This window comes from Zonotrichia leucophrys, chromosome 14, assembly GCF_028769735.1.
Source record: "Zonotrichia leucophrys gambelii isolate GWCS_2022_RI chromosome 14, RI_Zleu_2.0, whole genome shotgun sequence".
Classification (NCBI taxonomy): domain Eukaryota; kingdom Metazoa; phylum Chordata; class Aves; order Passeriformes; family Passerellidae; genus Zonotrichia; species Zonotrichia leucophrys.
In genome coordinates, this window is record NC_088184.1 from 3,844,079 (window position 1) to 3,866,052 (window position 21,974).

The following is a 21,974-nucleotide window of genomic DNA, read 5'->3' on the forward strand; positions in this document are numbered from 1 at the left end:
CTGTGTGCCCCTGTTGAGAGTTTTTTGCAGATTGAGGAGTTCTTGCTAGACAATGGCAATATTCAGCTGATGCACAATCCAGCCTGCTTGTACTAATGGACAATGGGCATGTTCACAATCCATGAATAATGGACATATTCAGAAATGGGCTTGGTATATCCTTGAAGAGAATACAAGAAGAGTCATCAGGACTCAGCAGGTCCGCCAGCAAGCTTGGGAAAGTCACAAAAAAGTGAGCCATGGGTGGGCCAGACAACAACAGCAAGACACGTGAAAAATCAGGTGACCCAATCAGCATTCTAATTTACATGTGTGAATAGCTAGGATTAATCAATCATGTGTTAGCTACAGATGTGTGGACAGTAGAGATTTATTATAAATATAGTCTTTTAGGGATAATAAATTTGGCTTCACTGGATCATATTGGTCATGGTGTGATGTCCCTGACCCTCCTCACGCCGCATCCCCCTGGGCAAAGCTGCAGCCAGCAGTGAGCCCCCGTCCCCAGGGCTGTGTGTGCAGCTGGGGGCAAAGCTGCAGCCAGCAGTGAGCCCCCGTCCCCAGGGCTGTGTGTGCAGCTGGGGCAGCGCCAGCAGGGCAGGGGTGCCCTGGTGACAGCAGCGAGGATGGATGTGCCATCAGGGTGATTTGCCTGACAGCACGTGGCTCCCTCCCCGGCTCAGTGCATGGAGCTGTCACCTTCCCAGGGAACGAGGCAATAATTTACACTGGGAGCACTGCTGGGAAGGTGATGGCACAAGGAAGGTGCCATTCAGCACAAAAGCTGACAAAATCTGATTGTTAAGTACCAGTCAGTACATTCAACTTCATCCCTCTCTAAAGAGCAGGGAGGGAGAGAAATACCCTGTATTACACAGAGACATGTTACAGGAGACAAATGCCAAGTGAATTCTCTTAAAACTGCTGTGCTTTAAAGCATTTTGCAGTCAACAGCCTGTCTTTTGTCTGCCCTTCCTTGTGACAGCTGCAGTGTGCCACAGACCTTAAATCAACAAAAAGCACTGGAATATCCTGCTCTGGCTGCTTGGCAAAGAGCTCCTGTTCGGGTTTGCCTTCTTTAGAGAACCTGGTTCCCCCAGCACATCTTCTGCCTTTTCTTGCCTGTTCTGAGACTTTTACTTTTGTTTGAAAATTTTCTGTCAATTCAGGAAAATGGCAATGTGGTTAAGAAATGAATGTAATTCTGATACAGATGTTTTGTAGCAGGAAAGGTTGGCAAAAATAGTAGCGGAAGGAATGTGGTGTTTGTGAGGATCCCCAGGGTGAGGTGAGGGATGAGAATCTGACTCCAAGTTCTCAGAAGGCTGATTCATTATTTTATGATATTATATTAAAGAATGCTATACTAAAGGTGTGAAATAGTTTCAAATGCAGCCAGAGCCTGGGCCCCGAGTTTGTTCTGCTGATGGCGTAAGCAGGCAGGACTTACAAAGGGATTATGAATGGTTCTTGAGGAGAATGTTGTTTATGTAGAAGCTCTTTCTCCTGGCACTCTGTGCTGGAGATGAAGCCCTGAGCAAAAAGGCTTGGTCAGAAACACAAGCAAAACCTTCAGAACTGAACTCAACTTCATTTTTTTTTTTTTTTTTGATCATTCAAACCAATCTAAGAATCATTGAAACCAAGGCTGTCAAATAAGTCCCACTGTAGGATTGGAGGGATTTTCAAGCATGGCAATTTGCAGTGAGCTGGGACAACTATTAATTACTCCATCAGAATGTGAAAAAGGAACGATTTTTTTCTGCCAGTTTACACCATGCAGTTTTCATTAGGCTAAAAACATACCTGGTCAAACGTGGGGTTAGGATTAGGAGCTTGAATACTAAAAGGTTATCATCCTTTTTAGTTTACTTAGAAACATAAAGGTTAAAATTAAGATTTACTTTGTCCTTGTCAACCAGGTTGAAATAATTAACCTGAATGCCTTAAACATAAGGATTTTCTCATTTGGTTCTTAATTTCTTGTAAAGACTCCATTAATGCCTAAATTTGTCCAGTCTCTAGTGGGATCTGTTAATAGCCTTACACAGTGTCAGGGAAAATCATTGGTGCAGTGTTTGGAAATGGAGTTAAGTCAAATGTTCCACTAGTTGCTCTTTGTTAAAATAATTGGCATGTCCATTTGTTATGTAAGAAACCTTCATTTATTTGCCTTTCCTATAAAACTTTTCTCCTTTTTTTTGTTCATTTGGAACTGCCTTAAATGATTGGAGTCAGGCAAAATTTTCCCATTATCAAATCTTATTTTTTAATATATTTTATATTTTGGAAACAAGGGGAGAAATTATTTCCTTGACAGCTTTTCCACAAACTGGAGCAGTGTGTGCTTTCTTCCTGCCACGTCCTGCCCCCACTGTGAATGGCAGTGTTCATATTTCAGCCTCTAATGGGAAACTCCTTTTTTGTGTGCTTTCACACCTTTGTGTCATTCAGGGAATTTTTATGCAGGTGAGATGAGAAAAAAGAAAACAACTTTCAATTATCTTGTGTTGCTTTATGTTTAAGTTCCCATTATGGATCTAATTGTGGTCTGTTTGCTGCTTCATGTTCTGGTGAGTTGGCTTTGGGGTCACAAACCACATTGGCTTTTTCATCCTAAGAAATATCAGAAAACATAAACCTGAAGCCTCAAATGATATTTTTAATCTGAGAAAAAAGCAGTGATTTTGTTCGTGTGTTTTTCAATCAACAGCAAGCAAATCAAATCTCCGTGCTGGCTGAAAATGCTCAGCACAATTGCAATAAGGAGCCAATTGCTGCAAAAGTCAAATTACTTTTAAAAACATTTAAACAAACATTTCAGAGATGCATTAATAATTCTGAAATGACTCAAATCATGTTGTAGATATTTATTACACATGTTTTTCATACATTCCAGGTTCCTATTTCTGCTGTGCATCTTTTTTTATGGACATTTTTGCCTTAGGATTATACCCTGGAAGCCCCAGGAAGATGGGCAAGTGAGGAGGGACAAGCTACATCCAGTCCATAGTGTTGAGTTCTGGTGTTAGTACAGTCAAAACAGATAATAATGGTAAAAAAGCTCAGCTAATCTCAGTTCTCAGAACATTTACTTCTTGTTTTTTGGGGTTCTTTGTCAGCTTGAGCCCCTGGTTTTGTGTTCTGTGCACTCTGTAGAGTGTTGCATCATACTTGTTTTTGTTTTTTTTCAGTTGATTAAGTTTTATGTCTCTGTGAGAAAATGCAGTTGTATCGAGCAATTGAGAAGAAAGCTCCAGAGAGGTCTTCATGTGTGGAATTTGTCACTGTTATTTCAATCTGCAAATAGACAATAGACTTTGTTTTGAAATTCAGTTTTTATCTCTGTCTTCTTCACTACCCATGAGAATGTTGTTGGTTGTGGGGATGGGGAAAAGGAGCAGGAGCCCTTCTGTGTGCTGGGATTTCCTGGGGCTGTAAGGGATGCAAAAGGCAACAGCAGAGAGGAGAGGGCAGAAATGCTGAATATTCCAGCTGTGCTGCAATGGCGTGTCCCTTTTTCACATCAAATAACTCAGCAATCCTCTTGATTTTATTATTGTAACACAACTATTTGTATTGCAGACAGGGTCAGAATTAAGCACATTTTAATTCTCAGTATGGGCACTAAGGCTCTGAATGTGTTTATTTCCTTGGGATGTATATTCATACTTTCCTGGTTTACTTTTATATGTTATTGTTTATAGTGCAATTTCTGGACTGCAAATCTGCATTGTGCTTTTTAAAATTCCTTTTCACAAGTCCAGAAATAAAACTTTGTGGAAAAAAAAGCTGTGAAATGAGGCAGGCCAAGCTTTACAAATTGCAGAGTAATCCCAGAGTGCTGTTTTACTACAATTTCCAAGTTATCTCTGCCTGGAGTAGGAACAAAACTCTTTAATATAGGGCTGCTCTCAAGTTTTATTAAACCAGTTGCTTAGTGTGAAATTAATTTGTTCAGGAAGGAATACAAATCAGCTGAGGTGAAAGAAAATTGATTTTTACACCACCTTTCACTTGTTGCACTCTTAGTAGTATGAGCTTCATTAGACCCTTGGAGTGTTTATAGGTGTTATAAAACGTTTAACACTTGATGGATTGAGGTGCTTGAAGGGGTTTCAGGCATTAGAGGATTATATTGAGATTCCATTGCTCTCAGTCTGGAATTTGGCACACTGGGAAGGAAATGTGTGCTCTGTGTTGACATTTTAGCCACAATTGAAACTTTTTGGCTGACACTGCAGGACTGATAGATGCAGTGAGAAACTCCAAGACTTGGAAACAATGCTGTAGCATCAAAGCTAAAATTGGTGTAAGTAGTTTCACAAATATAATGGGAGTCACAAAAAGAATTTGGAATGGTGCAGGAATTCATAAATGCTCCAAATGGGTATTTTCCTTCTGTGTCCCGGCTGTCAGTCCAAGTTCCCAGGAATGTGATACTTGAGGTGTTTCTCCCTTGCAGAGAATGCATAATTATATTTCTGTTATAGTACACATGCTGACATGGCAGTGTTTAGCCATGAACAAGGTAGAAAATACAAAAATGCAGAGAAATCCCATCTTGAGAGATAGGAAACAGCTCACTTGACGTTGTAGGTCTTAAAACTTTAGCAGTGTAGTTTATTACTGTGCTTTCAGAACTTTTTGGAAATGCAGCAGGTTTTACATATGATGGCAGTAATTTTCTTTCAGAGTATGTAGTAGATGTGTGCTTTCCTAAAGCCAGGTGATGTATGGAATAAATGGAATAATGCCTGTGTTAGGTTTGTGGGCTTTGAGCTTTTGCCTCATGTGCAGCAGCTGGTATCAGCAGCCTGGGCTGAGGCTTTTTGAATCCAGTCTAACTCTTATTGAGCTGCAAATAGAAATAATAACTTAGATATTATAGGTGGCAAACAGCTTGGGGCGCTTGGTGGTGGCTGCTCTGGAGGCTGTGGCTGCTCTCCAGCAGTGCATTGCTGAGCCGTTCTGCTGAGGGATGTTAAGTTTGGAAAATACATCCAGAATGCCTCCATGTAGTGCAGATCCTCACTCAGTGTGCTCCTGGAGGTGTGTTTGAGCCAGCTGACTCTGTGTAATTGCTGCTGCTCTGGTGGAGCAGCTCAGGAATGAGTTTTCACTCCCTGCACACCTGGAGCCGCAGCCAGCACTGCTTGTGCTCTCTGGTCTCCTGCCAGTGGGGCAGGGACAGATGGCCACTCTAATTAATAGTCAAAATTAATATCCTTCATGAATGGAGATAATTGAGGGAGGGCCATATAAACAAGTTAATTTTCTCTCTGTTTCCAGAGATTGATTTTTCTCAGTGTCCCCATCCCTGTTTACCTTGAGAGTTGTCTGTGTGATTGTGGACAGCAGACAAGCACAGCTCCTGAGGACATCAGTGTACAGTGCAGAAATGAAGTTTATTTCAGAAATACAAGCTGTGTGCTGATTCTTTGTCCTTCTAACCAAAGATGGGTATTTACTTCATGAAGTAAAGTTTTTTTATTTCTTCACTATTAGCAAATAAGAAAAGCTGAAATCAATCTTTCTTCATATTGCTGGATTTAATTTCAAAATTGTGATAGCATGATACATAATTTAGAGTAACTTGGACAGAAGTTTTCTCTGAATTCTTATTTGAAAAATTTGTTGTTTTCTTATGATTTTATGTGCCTTTAGTCACCTCTGAGGTTTGTAACTGGGCTGCTGCTGTTTTTCTTATGCTTCAATAACAGCACGTCATCTCTGGTTTGCCTCAGCAAAGCAAGGAAAACATGGAAGGATGTAGCAGGTTACTTCCCACCATTCAAAAGGTATTTTGGTTCCAAGGAAGTACAAGCAGTGCACTCCTTTTGCAGTAAAAATGCTGGCTTGATTTGGAAAAAAAATTCCTTCTAAGAAACAGCTAATTCCATTGATAGCACATTAACAGAATATGTAGCTCGAGTAAAGATGCAACAATAAATCAAATAAACCAATTACATAAATTGGAGCATCTTTGAAAAGTAGGACAAGTTAGCTGAGTGTGTTATTTATTTAATACCAACTTAATATCACAAGAGCAAACAGTAAGACAGGTAAAGTACATTAAAATATTAATTATATGGATCCATGCTATAACTTATAAGAAATGCTTTCTTACTGCTCCTCTTCAAGGGAATTGCTGATAGAAGTTAAAGCATAGCATCTTGAATTATTCACAAGTATCTGAATGATGATGGGTAGATCTGAATGATACCCAGAAGAGCTTTGATATTTAAACAGGACAAAGACATTTTACCTGTTCTCTCTGGCTTGTGGCTCTGAAACTTGAATCATTCCTTCCTGCACAGATTTTCAAGCTGCAAACTATGAAAGTATGTTTTTGAGTAAAGAAAATAATCTTGTTTTGGTTTAGTAGGCTAGATCTTAATTATTTAAAATGTTTAATATTGTTTTTCATTCCAAAAGCATTTCCAAAATGTTTTACAAGGTAATATTTGGGAAAAAAACCCAAAATATTGCCATGATTCCTTTAGACAAACTGTTGCCTGAGAACAGTGAGTTTCTGATGCTTTTGAAGTGATTGCCTTCTGTAACAAGATCCTGAGCCATTTTTAATTTGACTTGGAATAAAATTCCATTGGAGCAAGAAGTTATCTCCCAGTCCTTCCAAAAATTTCTCTTAACCCCTGCAAAGATGAAGACACCTTTCAGTGCAGCCAGGCAGGATTTGGTTAGTGCCCAGAGGATTGGGTGACTCAGGCTGGGATTTGCAGCTTTTGGTAAATGTGGCAACTTTTTAAATCCAGTCTAACTTGATAAGTTGCAAATAGAAATAATATCTGAGCTATTATGGGTGGCAAACAGCTTGGGGCACTTGGTGGCTGCTCTGGAGGCTGTGGCTGCTCTCCAGCCCTCATTGCCCAGGTCAGGGTCAGCCCCAGGGACTGAACTCCTGGGTGGAGAAGCCAAAGAGCAGCAGAGCAGCTTTCAGGAGGATAAATGAGCTTGGAGAAGATTGCTCTCCTCTGAGTTGCCAGAGTGCACTGAGGCAGAGGCAGTTTTGGCAGGAAGGATTGCTCACACTCCCATGGGCAGGGCAGCTCTGAGGAACATCCAGGTTTGGTGTTGTTTCAACCACTTCATCCTCAGTCTGAGCTCAGGTTACTGCACTTCCATATCTGCACTCTCTAAAGAGAAATGCTGATCCGTTGCTTGGCATTGGAAATGATCTTCTTCTAAGGCTCAGTTAAGAAATCCGTGAATAAAAATATTTTTATTGGAATAGAGGAGCTATTGCTTTATTTCTGTATTAAGTCTGAGGAGTGAATGCTGATTGTGAGTGGAACCCCTGAGAAATGTATCTTTGGTCAAGAAGAGAGTAAGGATGAACAGCACTTTACGCCATAATAATAATTTTTGTATTATCTGGAGATTCAGCTGCTTATTTCCTCTGTAGATTGAGAGTAGTTCCATTTCCATGGTATAAGCCAGACTCCACTGTGCCTCAATCCTCTGTATCTTGTGTTCTGTGGTATTCACATTCTTGGAAAAATCCCTTCACCCAGGAGTTTTCTCCTGGGAAGCTGAGAAGCCTCAGAGAAAAGAAAAACAATTCTTATCTCATGAGCACAACACAGGAGAAGCAAATGTGGAATGTGTTTGGAGATTGTTTACCCACAGGTGATTGTTCCATTGGATTCTGCTGGGAGTTGTTTTCACTCTGGCCAATCTGGGCCAAGCTGTGTCGGGACTCTGGAAAGAATAATGAGTTTTCATTGTTATCTTTTTAGCATTCTGTAAGTATCCTTTCTGTATTCTTTAGTAGAGTTTAGTACAGTGTTCTTTAATATAATATGTCACTGTCACATTTTCTGGAAAAATCCCTTTGCCCAGGATTTTTCTCCTGGGAAGCTGAGAAGCCTCAGAGAAAAAGGAAAAAATTATCTCATTTGCTTCTCCTGGGTTTTGCTGCTTTCGAATGTGGTTTGGAGATTGTTTATCCAACTGGTCATTGTTTCGTTGGTTTCACGTGAATTGTTTTAACAATGACCAATCACTGTCCAGCTGTGTCAGGACTCTGGAGAGAGTCAAAAGTTTTCATTATTATCTTTTTAGCATTTAGTGAGTATCCTTTCTCTATTCTTTAGTATAGTTTTAGTATAGCATTCTTAATATAATATCATAAAATAATAAATTAGCCTTTTGAGAACATGGAGTCAGAGTCATCATTCCTTCCTGCCACAGGGCACCCCACAAATACAATAGTGTCCCACAAAACCTCTGATCCCAGGGGATGTGGGCACAGGGATGGAGCCAGAATTCCTGGCTAAACCCCCATGGGCAGGTCCAGCAGGCAGGAGGAGCTTGGTGCAGGGCTGGAGTTCAGGGTTTATCCCTTGGTTTCTGATGCAGCAAATCCAGCGCTGACTGTCCTGGTGCTCGTGAAATGTAAATGGAATTAAGGGCTGGGACTGAATGTGCAGATTGGGGATTGTTTTGGGAGGCAATTCTGCAGGAAAACTTGCAGGGAGAATGATCCAGTGTTAATAGAGGGAGTTCTGTAAGGGTGCAATATGAGGAATCCCTGCACAGAGCGAGACTTGTCATGTTCAAAGTAGTGTGGGGAGTAGGGAAAGAAATGGAATAATTTAAATATGAAAGGCAGTGAAATGCAATGAATCAAGGTATGACTAACAAGGTGATTTAGTGAGATGGAGTTAAGCTGGATGCAATGTGGTTTTAAAAGAAAAAGGTGGATTTAGTAATAGAATTGTCGACATTTGAAGCAAAATACAAAACAAGAAAAGTGTCTAAGGGGAGCTAATGTTTAGTAGCAGTATTTTCAGTGTAAAAACTATCAGGAATTTAATTATAACTTTGTTCATTTTACACCACTTCCTACATCTAAAACATTTACATAACAAACAAACAACAAAAACAAAAAAAACACCCCAGGAGCAAGTTGCCAAGTTGTTGTAACATAAAATAAACATTAAATAGAAAACTTTAAAGAAAAAGAAAAATGGGCTATGACTTAACAGTGCCACTGTAAAATCAACAATTAATATATTACTGTACAAAGCACAGTACTAAGCAGTGTTGGATAAAATATGAACTAAAACATGACTAAGACTGAGGAGTAGAATGAATTTTAAACAGCATTTTAATCTAGAAATTTCTTCATTGGTGACCCAGCATGGGACTAGTGAGACCAATGGTTAGGTACCACGTTCTGGTAACATATATCTAGGTTTTCAATATTTCCAGTGATTTTGGCTTCACAGCTGACATGCTAAATACAAGGCATAGATTGTTGGAAGTGTGGGCAAATTCTTAAATGGTTTAAAGGAGTGTATTTCTGGCTGAAAGGATTTGGCCCTGCAAAAAATGAAACTGCATAGCTTATTTGATGTATTCCTGTGTCTGATGAGCAAGACAAGGACTGGGGACACAGTGTTCTGATATTGAAATAAAATATTTATTTTGGTGCTTTTTTACCAATATCTAAATTTAGACTAAAATTGTATTTTCTCCTTCCATTGTTTCCCTCACTAAACAGCAAGTACTGTTGTTTCTTTTATAAGAGGAAAATTCCTGATTCCTTTTAAGATTAAAAAAAATATTCAAAGTGAGCTCTGCACTGAGAATTTGTATGCTGAGCCTGTCAGACTGTGAATCTTTATTATTACTGAGCTTTATCCTTGAGTACATAGCTTGCAATCCAGTGTGAATATTAAGTGTCAGGCTCAGATGCTCTGTGAGGGATTTGCAGGGGCTGGCAGGCTCCTGTGCCACCATTCAGCCCCCTCCCAGTGATGAGGATATCGTGAATATATCATACCTGGCTTCATTCCCCAGGTGTCACTTGGCTGGGCTGCAGCTCCTGGTGCTGGGAGGGATGGAGGGGGTACCACTGCCAGCAGCCTGGATTCTGCTGAGGTGCTGGGGAAGGGCATGGAGGAAGGAAAAAGTATCAGTGTGGAACTGGTCACTCAGAAATGGTGATGTTTACAAATCTGGTTCTTTTCCTGCTGAAAGAATTCTGGTTAAAAAACCTCACTATTGTATTAGCAGGGAATGCCCCAACAAAGGCAGGAATGATGAATTTGACTCCATGATATCAGAAAGCTAATTTATTATTTTATGATACTACATTATATCAAAGAATACTATACCAAAGAATACAGAAAGGATACTTACAGAAGGCTAAAAAGATAATAATGAAAACTCCTGACTCTTTCCATAGTCCTGACACAGCTTGGCCCTGATTGGCCAAAGAGTGAAAACAACTCCCAGCAGAATCCAATGGAACAATCACCTGTGGGTAAACAATCTCCAAACACATTCCACATGAGCACAACACAGGAGAAGCAAATGAGATAAGAGTTGTTTTCCTTTTCTCTGAGGCATCTCAGCTTCCCAGGAGAAAAATCCTGGGTGAAGGGATTTTTCAGAGAAGGTGAGTGCCACAAACTTACCTTTCTGTTTATCTAGAAATAACCAATCTGACCCTAAGAATTTCCCCCAGATGTCTATGGGTTACATAATTTATACTTTTTGGTCCTTTTTTCTCCCATGGAAAGTCCTGTTACTCTTGGGGAAAATCTGTTGCTTGACACAGCTGAGCTTCCTCCTTTTTTCCTTCTGATCAGAGCAGAGCACTTCCACTCCCCTGTGGGATCTGCATGGACTGCTCCCTACTTGTGACTTTACATTTTGTAATCATTGTCAAATTGCACCCAGCTGGGAGCAACAACAATAAATAATTCTTTCAGCCCAAGGTTCTCCTGTGTTGTATAAAACAAACACTAACTTGGCTTTTGAAATCAGTTGTAGTCATTTTATGTAGCAGGAATAAATCTCTAAATATGCCAGGCTTAGATTATTTTATTTTTTGGCTTTTTTTTCAGAGTGCAATGATTTTTCTGCATAAACAGTAAGAACCCTTTTGATAAAACTACAATGTGCCAAGGGTGCAGTAACCTCTCCCTCTGTGCAGCAGTGGCCTTTGGTGGGTGCCACGGGCTGGGGATGCCTCCAGCATGGTTTGTGATATTTGGGGGAAGGCTGGACCCTTTCAAGCCCTGATGACCTTACAAAAATCCATTTTCCTGGAGATTGGTGTTTGTCAGCTGATCCATCCCACTCCCTCTGTCTCCAGCATGTGAATTGATGTTTTTATTTTGTGTGGTGATAGAAATGTCTTTGGATCAGAAAATTTGGTGTGTCTACCCAAATGAGATTGTTTTTCCTTTGCTTTGTCCACAAGAGACATGCTCCAGTCCATGGAATGTGATGGACCCTCTAACTATTATTTTTCTATTAGGGCTCAGAGATGTGGCCTAGAGTTGTGCTGTTTCTCTAAGAATAATTATGTCATAAATCACAAAGCTGTTGGATAAACTGGTAGGCTTTGGTTTGTTTTTATTTTTTTTTTCTTATTCTAGTCCTTGATTTCAGATGTTATTAACATCTACATTTCTTAAGCAATGTCAAAATTTCTGTTAAAAATAATAACAAATAGGTAAGCTTACCATTCTTCTCTCTACATGGGCTATTTCTTTCTGAACTGCATTGCTTATAGAGCTGTGATTTATTTCTTGACCTGTGATAGATGAGAGAACCACTAGTTTAAAAATGCAGAGTGCAAAGCCTGTGTTCTGGAAATGCAATGTTCCTGCTTCCCAGTGTTTGTCAGGGCTGACATCTCACCACTGGAATTGGTGAGAGGACTTCGCTAGTGGCAGATGAGGGCAGTTAAGCCTTTTTCAGATAATTTTGTTATTTCTGCACCTCCTTTGAGCCCATTGTTCCCTGGGATTAGTGGTCTCAGCCTGGCAGGCACAGCTGTGTTGCCATGGCTAACATGGGAGCAGCACTGCTGCTCTTGGTGGGATTTTCTAGCTGCTCATGGGGCAGAACAGTCTGTGCTGTAGGAAAGTGGGGAGAAACAACCAACCAAACAAAAAATGTCTGGGACTAGAAAGAGTCCCATGGACATAGGAATGGGGAACTCTGTGCCCTTGGCTTTGCTCCTTCCCTGCATTGGCAGAGGAGCTGAGGCTCTGCCTCTGAGCTCTCTCTGCAGCCAAAATTCTGAAAGGTCTTCTTGTAAGAGACCCAAATTCCTTTCAGCTTCATGGTATGTTTGCTGCTGTACTTAATCCTACAGGTTTTGTGCTGAGTAAATATGTAAACATCCACATGGCCGCAGTCACAGGAGTAACCCTTTTTAACTCAGTGGTTTACCTTCTTTTTTAGGTATTTATTTAAATCTTCTGGCAGTTTCAGTCACAGGTAGGGGGATGTGCATTGTAAATGATGGTTTTATCTCAGGTAGGATATGGAAATAGAAGCAAGAATAGCTTGAGGTTATCCCAGTCTGGTTCTGTGCTGCAGCACGTGCAGCTCTGCTGGCCTTTAGGGCTCAGAGGGGGACAAAGGATTTCTTACACAGCTTGTACAGTAATTTAAAAGTAATATTTAACAGATCTGTGCCATTTTTCCTCTGTACCACCATGCAGCTGTGAAGGCAGTGGTAGTCACCATCTCGACAGCACAGACCTTTCAGTTGATGTGTTCAAGTTCTTCTCTGTTACCAGTCTTTAGTGGCACAGAATATGCACTGAGGGGCAGAGCCCTACAAAGGGAAGCACCTGGAGAGCTGTGCCAAAGGTTCAGGACAGAGCTGAGACTGAGTCTGTTCTCACCTTCCCAGTGTCTGCCCTCATGTACAGATACAAACAATACAGAGTAGAGCATCAACCAGCAAACAGTGCAAACCACTAACATTTGCATTTGATATTTCCATTCAGTTCTTATGCCAAGAGAAGCTGTTGAATTTTAAGTGCTATTTGGACAAATCCCTGCTCACATTCACCAAATTTCAGTGTTTATCATCCTATCATAAAGAGGGCTTCCATGATTCCATGATACAAAAATATGCTCTGTATCCTTTGGATTCCAAATGTGCTGTGCACCATTTTAATTTTGAGACAAAAAAATACTTAATTTTGAAAGATCAGAAACTGAGACTTCATAGAAAATTATTTTTTAAAGATTTTGCAATATTTTTAATTTTATAGAGAATATTTGCTTCTAGGAAACACTGCAACTGTCTTGTTAATATTCTTCATGCTGTTACCCTTTGTAGTGCTCCATGGATTCCACATGTGCATTCCTGCACCTGTAGTTGGCTGAGCTTTTTCCCTTCCACACAAAACTCCATTTCTGACATTGTATCAGGTGTTTTTTCTCCTCCTTGAGTTTCTTCTGTGCCCTCTTCACAGGACACGGCCTGTGCTTGGTGCTTTGTCCTTCCAGGTTCAGTACCCCAGGGCACCCTGTTCCCATCCTGCTCCTGTCACACAGAGCATTCCCTGGGACATGGGGCCACCTCTCCATTACTGCTGGAGGAAAAGGGGACCTGTGGGGTCTGAACATGCATCCAGCACATCCCTGGTGGCTGTGGCTGCACTGAGGGCCAGGTCTGGGCCCTGTGGCTCCCAGTGCAGTGTCCCAGGGCTGGGGCAGCTCCCAGGGGCTCTGTGGTGCCCCAGGGAGCACAGCCCAGCTGGGTCTGGAGAGCAGAGCCAGCTCCACCTGATGCCTCAGGGTTTAACTTTGATATTTTTCAGGTTCTGTGCTGCTTTAGTGTGTGGGTCTGGGGGATATGAATCCTCACATTCATATGAGGGGATGGTGAGCTCTGTGCACAGAGCAGGGAGACAAAACAATTCCTGCTCCAGCTGGGCACCAAGGACAAATGATCCAAATCTCAGCCCAGGAGCACAAACACCGTGGGCTGGAGAGAGAAAAACAAGCAGGGTGGGACTGCCTGGGCTAAAGCTGGAATGGGACAATGAACTGCAAGGTGCAAATGGAGCAGAACTGATCATTTGTGAGAGTGAGAGACCCCGTGACTGGTTGTGCAATTTGAGGCCATTTTGGTTCACCTTGGGTGCAGCCCTGGCTGGGCTCTTGTGCTGCCCAAGGTGGATCCATTGAGGAGATCCTTTTAATAAATCCCTGCTTTATTCTTTCGCTCTAGCTCAGCCTTCCCAAGACATCCCACTGACAGCCCCAGGGTCCACCTGGGGGCTCCAGGAGCAGCAGCCCCTTGGGAAGGAGGGGGACAAGGGGACGCTTGGGGTCTGGAGTCCCCACAGGAGCCCAAAGGCTGGAGAGAAGGGGCAGTGTAGTCAGAGGGCCATGTCTGAGGTCAGCCAGGTTGGAGATGGAAACCTCATGGCACAGCTGAGCCCAGAGCCTGAGAAACAATAATCTTTTTCCATTCTAATAGGAAATGCTGTTCTGTAAAGTATTCATTGTAATGATTGAATTAAAAAAAAATAGCCATACTAAGGTGTTGCTTAAGATTCAGGATTGAATTTAATGGTAATAAAGTGCAGCTAGAAATGCTCAGTAAATGGTTTCAGTCCCCTCTTCTAAGGCTAATCAAGGCAGTGAGCTGCTCTGTGTTGAGTATCCTGGCATAAATATCAAATGTGGTTTATCACATTCCAGTTGCATTTTGTTTTTTCTCCTTTTCCCTTTTTTTAACCTGATGTTCTGAGGATTTCCTTTTAGTGCCTACAAACATCTCCTTTTGACAGACAGTGCAAATTAAAAGATATGGCTGGGCAAAGGAAACTGGAACCCAAATATGCCCCCTGGGTTTTCATTTACAGTTAGAAGCTACAGACACAATTACTGCTGACAGAAATGCAGAAGCCAGTGGCAGAGTGCATGTGGCAGTAGAGTCGTGCCAGGCAGTAATTGGGAAGATTATTTTTAATCAGAGCATATCCTACAGCCCAAACATTAGAAATCTCTTGTAAGGCTGACAGGAAATTAAACTGAGACCAAACAAAAAAAGCCTCAAAATAGAAGTAATATGGTTAGAAGTCTAATGATGGCAGAACTCACTGCTTGTTGTATTTGGTTGTTATCTAAAGGGAATGGCTTTTAACTTGCAGCAAGAGATATCATTGTTTAATTGCATTTTTAGAACAGAATTAAAAAATATCAGATTAGATCAATTTAGACGCAGGCTTTTGATAAAGGTCTGAAGCAGTAGATGTTAAGTCAGACTTAGTAATTGTATATATGTATTAGTAGTGATTTTTATTATTGCTTTAGGTAATTTTATTTTCTTTAATATAATCCTTAACAAAACTGCTTCTACTGGAAAGTAACAACATGTCTGGGATACTCTTGGAATGCTTGGCTCTGGTGATATTTTTGAAGCCTGGATGGGCTCTGTCTCAGTGACCCTGAGAACAAGCTCAGCTTGTTGGGGCTGCCTGAGCTGCTGCCCTGAGGGAGAAATCCCTGGGATGCCTCAGTACTGGCACTTTCACCTGGAAACACTTCTTCATTTTTAAGTAAATCTTAATAGATAGTCATCTGTGCCAAACTTCTCCCTACACACTCAGCTGGGCTTCCTCCAACTGCCTGTGCAGTTTCCCTTGTCCCTGAACAGAGCAGGTGTGGTGTTTTCTGAGGCAGGAATTGATGAATCTGACTCCATGTTCTTAGAAGGCTAATTTATTATTTTACGATATTAGGTTATATTAAAGAATACTATACTACAGAATAGGGAAAGGATATACAGAGAGAAGGCTAAAAGATAATAATGAAAACTTGTGACTCCTTCCAAAGTCTGATACAGCTGGACAGTGATTGGTTATTAAGTCAAAACAATTCACATAAAACCAATCAAACAATGGCCAGTTGGATAAACAATCTCCAGCCACATTCCAAAGCAGCAAAACACAGGAGAAGCAAATTAGATAATTTGTGTTTTCCTTTTTCTCTGAGGTTTCTCAGCTTCCCACGAGAAGAATCCCGGGCAAGGAGGATTTTTCAGAAAATGTGACAGTGACAAGCAGGAGCACTGTGGTCAGGCTCTGCTGCTCTTGGTGTGCCTGCCACATGTAAATGTTGTAATACCAGCTGAAAGCAAAACTTGGCTGATTGGGAGTTTATTTCTCAGTCATAGGAGTGCAAGACTTGCCTGTTTCGTGTTTTGCCACAATTGATGGCAGTTGTGGAAAAGGAAATTTAGCACTGGCAATGTACAGGTGGCATTTCTCCACAGGATTGCTTGTAGCTGTGTGGGCAGCTCTCAATGGCATTTTATGTCAGTGTGGGGAATGAGGTGAAATGCCCAAATCCAGAGCCAAACAGGTTATCCTGAGGCCTGCAAATAGGATTTTATCACAATTACAGTAGAGGTTTTTCACACAAAACTACTGGCGTTTTCCAGCTCCTTCCAGTATTTCCTTCTACTGAAAGTTGCTTCATAAAATCATGTGAATATACCTGAAATCCTGCTGGTTGTTTAGGTATTGCCAGAATAGCTGGGTAAGAAATTAAATGTACTTGGTAAGGCAGATAATTTCAGTGTGTACAAGCCCTGGAAATTGTGCCCTGTTTACTGTTAGGAATTTTACTGATGTGGATAAAAAGTATATTAAATTTACTGACAGATTGATTTGATTATACTCTGACCTAAGTGTGTATTGTCTTTGGAGATTTGAAATATGGACAAAAATTCTATTTTCAGGAGTATTTGTATCAAAGAGTCCATATTGCCATTTGCACATGGAAATGAAAAATGCATGTAGAGAGAATCTGTTAGGTAAAACATGGCTGAGCTTACTGTACCTACTAAAATTCAGTGAATAATTCAGTAAAATTTTACATGTCACAGCTGCTCATTAATAAGATACAATGGCAGGGAATAGAGTGTTACCCTATTGGAATTCCCAAATCTGTGCTTGTAAAGTATATTCTGAATGCCCCCCTTTTTATTATGCATTTTATGACAACTTTTCTTTCGCAAAAATGCTTCAAATTTTCAATTGAAGGATACACAAAAAGCAAATTACAGTGGTGTGTTCCTATTGAAACAGAAACCTGTGCTGGGAAAAATTTACAGTTATGGCTTAATAATGTCTATTTTAGCAGGTAAATTTGCAATGAAAACATAGATTTTTGGTTTCAAATGCATTGCAGGCTGTCCATGGTATGTGTAATAAATAATAAAATCACGCTTGTGAATCGATAAGCAGATTTTGCAGTTTGGCTTTGTACTACAACAAAAACATAGTTCTGACCCAACAGTGTGTGCAGTGACAGCCCAAGCAGTGGATTATCAATTGGAATTTTTGTTGAATCTTTCTGTGAGGGCAGAGCACAAGCAGGAGCTGCCCTGAATCCCTCATTCCCACTAAGAATGTGATTTTCTCTCCCCAGGAAACTCCACAGAAGCCCCATGCGAGTGGTGCCTATTGTTTCCATGAGCAGAGCCTCCTCTCAGTAAGTCCCTGGGTTTTTTCTTGCCTGTTGATTTTCCCAGATCTCTCCTGCGCTCTCCCAGTTAATGCAGAAATCCCTGGGACTCTCCAGCTTGCTGCATCACCAGGCTAACAGAGAACAAATAAAGAGTCTGAGGGCTTTTAGCCTTCAGTGAGCAGTGACATCCTTAGGAAATGATCTTGCCTGGTTCTGGCTAGGGGTTAAAGAGATTTCCTCTTGTGTTTCCCTTGTGCATGTTTGGGTTGTGTCACTGTCGTGTTTGTGCCACCTTTGGCCGATTACTTTGTGTACAGATTGCTCACAGACACTTTGTGCCCTCAGAACAGCAATGGATAATTAATTCATCATGCTGTCCTTCAGAAAATGCTCTCTATAAAGTTAGAATAGGGAATATCACGAATTAAGCTCCAAAATTTATAGGACATATGAAAAAAGTATTTGTGCTGATTAGTTTTTTGCCTTTTCCCTTTCTGAGAAGAGGTTTTCAAATCCAAACCACTTGTTGCTCGTTCATACTTGGAATTTATTCTTTAGTAAAGTTTTTCTATGTAGCATGTACATAAACCCAATAATGATTAAGCACTTCTTATTCAGGATATAGATTTCTATACTTATGGTAAACACAGAAGTGTCAGACAAAACTGTGTAATTTGTGTTAGATGTGTATTTTATACTTAAACAGTTTTTAATAATCCTCTGCTTAAAATACACTCCAGTTCTCAGATATTTTGTATTAAATAATGAGCATGGTTTGTTCTGTATTAGGCTGAGTATATTTTGCTTTATATGCATTTATAATTACACTCTTCTTTGTTCTGTGTTGCACATGGGTATTGACAAAATAATAGACTGTGTTCACCTTTTTGTTCCACTGTATTAATGTGAGAAGCTGAGTTCTGCCCCAACACACAAAGTTTCATGTCACTGAAAAAATTAGACACACAGTCCTTGCTAGAAAAAAAAAAAAAAAAGAAGAGTTTTGCATTCATTCTCCTACACTGAACACAATCTTCCTCCTAATGTCTTTGAAATAAGATTTCATTATTTCAAAAAGACTGCCTGGCTTACTGGATGAAAAAAAAAGCCTGTTCATCTTGAGGATAGATTTAAATCAATTCTGTAGTGCTCAGCATGCTTGTTGCTTTTAGCTTTTCCTCTGTCACGAACAGTATTTTCTAGCACAGAATAACCTTACAGCCCTTAGCAGAATTTGATGCAATTGACAGCTTTTGTTAGAAAAATTCTGGTAAAAAATTGCACGAAGGAGGTTGGGGTTTCCAGCCCAGGGGAGACAGCAGTCCCTGAGATAATCACAGCATGTTTGGAGGAAGCTCACATTAATTTGGCTGTGAACACAGTGCCTCAGTAGCTATAAATTCAGTTTCCAGGAAAAGATATTCATTTTTTCCTCAACAAACTAAAGCGGAGGTTTGGGGAGCTGCAAGAAGCGAGAAGGCGAAAATGCTCGTTTGGAACCTGAGCAAGGTTTAACGCTCCCAAACCCGCTCGTGCATCATGTGCTGATTATTTTGATTATTTTCCCGGTGCCCATAGGGCAGCAGCAGGACTCTCCATCAGCTGAGGGGTCCCTGTGTCAGCAGGCTCAGCCCCAGCCCCGGGTGTTGCCTGGAAACAGCTCTGGATGGGAGCTGGCTCCTGGCAGCTCCATCTGCCTGGGCGGGGTGCCCTCCTCGCTCCTGGGGCATGGGGCACAGCTACCACACTGCTGGAATGCTCTGTCCCCTTCCCTGCCTGAAAAAAGGCATTGCAAACCACAAATTCCACCCCAGCACACAGGGGTTAGGGTGTTGGAATTGTATGTGTTGAAATGAATATCTGCTCCCTCTCAAAATCTCTTGTAATAATGGAATTTTGTATTCCTTGGGTTGAATTTCATTTCAGTTCCTAGCTATAGTTGAGTTGTAGTTGTTTTCCTGTTTCATTTTGATAGAGAAATATGTTGAGGAAAGTCTAGTTTTAACTAGAGAAATCCTGGGTTTTAAAATTCAGTTTCCCAGCCGATGGATTTGGGTGCTTGACCTTCTGTTAATGGTGCAGTGATGCCTCCAGTACTCCAGCAAAGCTGCAGTGCATTGAGCAAACCAGTAAACAAAGCAATACAAGACAGCTCCAGAAAACACTGAAAATAAACATGACAGGCAGGGGAGATAGAATTGTTCCAAATATACAGTGGGAAATCAAGGACAAATAGTGACTGGCAGGGGGTCTGGAGCAGAAAAAAGAAAAGAAATCAGAAACATTTCGGTGTTTGGCAGAAAGTTTCTACAATTCTTGCCCATTCTGTTGGTTTTTTTTTTACTCTTCAGGTTGTGCATGCAGCAACAGCTGTTCCCTAATTTGATAAACATACTGTAATTAAGTGATCTTGTTTATTAGTAACACCTTTCCCTGACTAGGAGATTTTCAAGTAGCAGAGAAAGGATGAGCCAGGGGTGCTGCTTCATGTTAATTTGACAGCTTCATCCTTTGGAAGCTCTGCCATGGTTATCCATGTTTTAAACCCTGCTGGATGTAAAGATATTTATATTAAAAGGCTTTTTCTCTCCAGTCTTACCTTGCAGAGGCACCTGCAGGAAGGGCTTATAAAGCCAGTGAAAAAAGGCATTTAAACCCCTTTTCTCTAATTTTAGAGTGAGCTGTGTTTTTCTTGGAATTGTAAACACACAGAACAAAATAAAAGAGAAATAGCTGTAATTGCATTGAAAATATTAGAGGGCATTATGAGTCCTTTTTCCCCCTCATTAAACACATCTTGAAAAATTGTTAAAACAATAAATCTATTTTCCAAAACATCATAGCATACCACAGAGGAGTCTGAGGAGTTTAGTGTGATCTAGGGATTTCTACCTGAGAGATGTGGAAAAAAAATATTTTGAAAGAGACCAATTATAAAATACCCCAATTCTCTTAGAAAGAAACCAATATTAGATCTTTATTCTAAAAAAATTAGAAAAAAATTAATGATGGTATTCTTTTTTATTCTGTCTTTATTCTGATGCAGTCTGAATGAGAGTATTAGTCTAGAGAGTTGAATATTTTTTAAATTGCAGCACTTTGAATTACTGATATGTGCAAATTACAGTAAAAAAGGGATGAAGAATGGTAGTTAGACAACGTAAATGATGCAGTAAGTTCTGCTCCATTACTTTATCTCAGCTAGGATGGGGAACTGTTTAGTTGTTAGGATCTGCTCCACTGTCATATTATTCATTGTTGTTTTGCAATATCTTCAAATATCTTCAACAGTTATTGTAGGAATTCATTAAGGACCAGGAGCAGCGAGGCATTTCCCCACTCCTAATGATGAGCAGAGAATATTCTCATGGATGTTTTTGCTTCAGAAAAAGCTTAACTAGGGTAGCTGAGCCTGACCTGTGCTGGATTTATCTTTTTTTTTTTTTTTTCTAGTGCTGCTGTGTGGTAATTCAGTGTTAGGTGGCTGATTTGTAATATTACTTTTCCATTAGTTAGATATGTTTCACTAGATACGTGCTTTCCTGTTTAGGGAGCTAAATATACTTTTGTTTAATTTGGTGGGCTTGGGGTTTTTAAAATCTGCATGTTCCAAGGTTTCATTTACCAGAGGGGAAGAAAATGTTGTGGGTTTTTTTCCTTGCTGTCATTAATGTGAAGTTTTTATGAGTAGAATCACCATTTTTTTGGATGAAGGAGCAGTTATGTGGGAGCAGGTTTATAGGAGTCACTGTTAAACCACTGCTATAATTTCTCATTTCCTGAATGGTAAAAGGGCTACAAACCAGAGTATCAGTGGTCTGCTTGTGATTTACAGGGGATTCTGCTGCTCAGCTCACTGAAACCATGGTCTTCCTACAGAAATAAAGGAGCTGTCCTTGTTTAGATTGTGCTTTATCACTGCTGCAGGTGATTTCTGTATTTATTGGGGCAGCTCAAGTTACTCTCTCAAAGCAGATTCAGGAGCATAAGGCTCACTGAAATTGAATAGGGCATCTTGAAAAGAAGAGGCAGACTCCTAACACAGGGGGCTTTTTTGAAATATCACTGTAGATTATCACAAATTACAACTCTGTAACTAAAATTAGCATTGTAAATTCCCTTGGCTGTACACAAATGTACATGGAAAGAAATATTGTGACAATTTCCTAATTTCTCCTTCTTCTCTTTTAACAATTCGGTCCCTATTTCTTTCTGATGGATTCTTCTGTGCACTTTCTAAATTCTCCATCTTTCCACGACGTGTTTTGAGTTAACCAAGTAAAAGCCTTAGGGGTTAAATACAGCCTGGCCTGAGCCTGTGTATTTACAGTTCATGGTAGCTTGTTTTCTGAACATCACAAAGACATTTTCTTACTCAGGCTTTATGAAAATTTCCACATGCATGTAAACACCCAAAATACTTTCCCTGGCAATTGTTTGCACTCTGGATGTTCTCCAGATTGCAGCTTTAAGAGGGTTTTGATCAAGTTCATTTCCACAGCTCCGTGGCATTTAAGAGCTATCAAGCCCCAATATTCCTGTGAGATTAGTATGTGCTATTATCTCTTTATTACAGAAGGAGAAGCCAGAAAATTGAGCAGCCTGAGTGATGTGCCAGGAGAAGGACTGTAGCAGAGCTAGGATTTGAATTCATGTTTCTCAAATCCCAAATCATTGCCTACGTTCTTGGGCCATCTTTG

General features: G+C 40.5%; 1 protein-coding gene across 19 annotated transcripts in view; it reads left to right on the forward strand.

Annotated features, from left to right (window-relative positions):
* Nucleotides 1-21,974, forward strand: part of RBFOX1 (RNA binding fox-1 homolog 1) — a 1,152,005-nt gene that overhangs the window by 476,267 nt on the left and 653,764 nt on the right. For all 19 annotated transcript variants that reach the window (XM_064725897.1, XM_064725899.1, XM_064725900.1 and 16 more), the window contains one exon: nt 17,236-17,298. In XM_064725897.1, the coding sequence (XP_064581967.1) occupies nt 17,236-17,298 (63 nt within the window). The remainder of the gene's footprint in view (nt 1-17,235; nt 17,299-21,974) is intronic.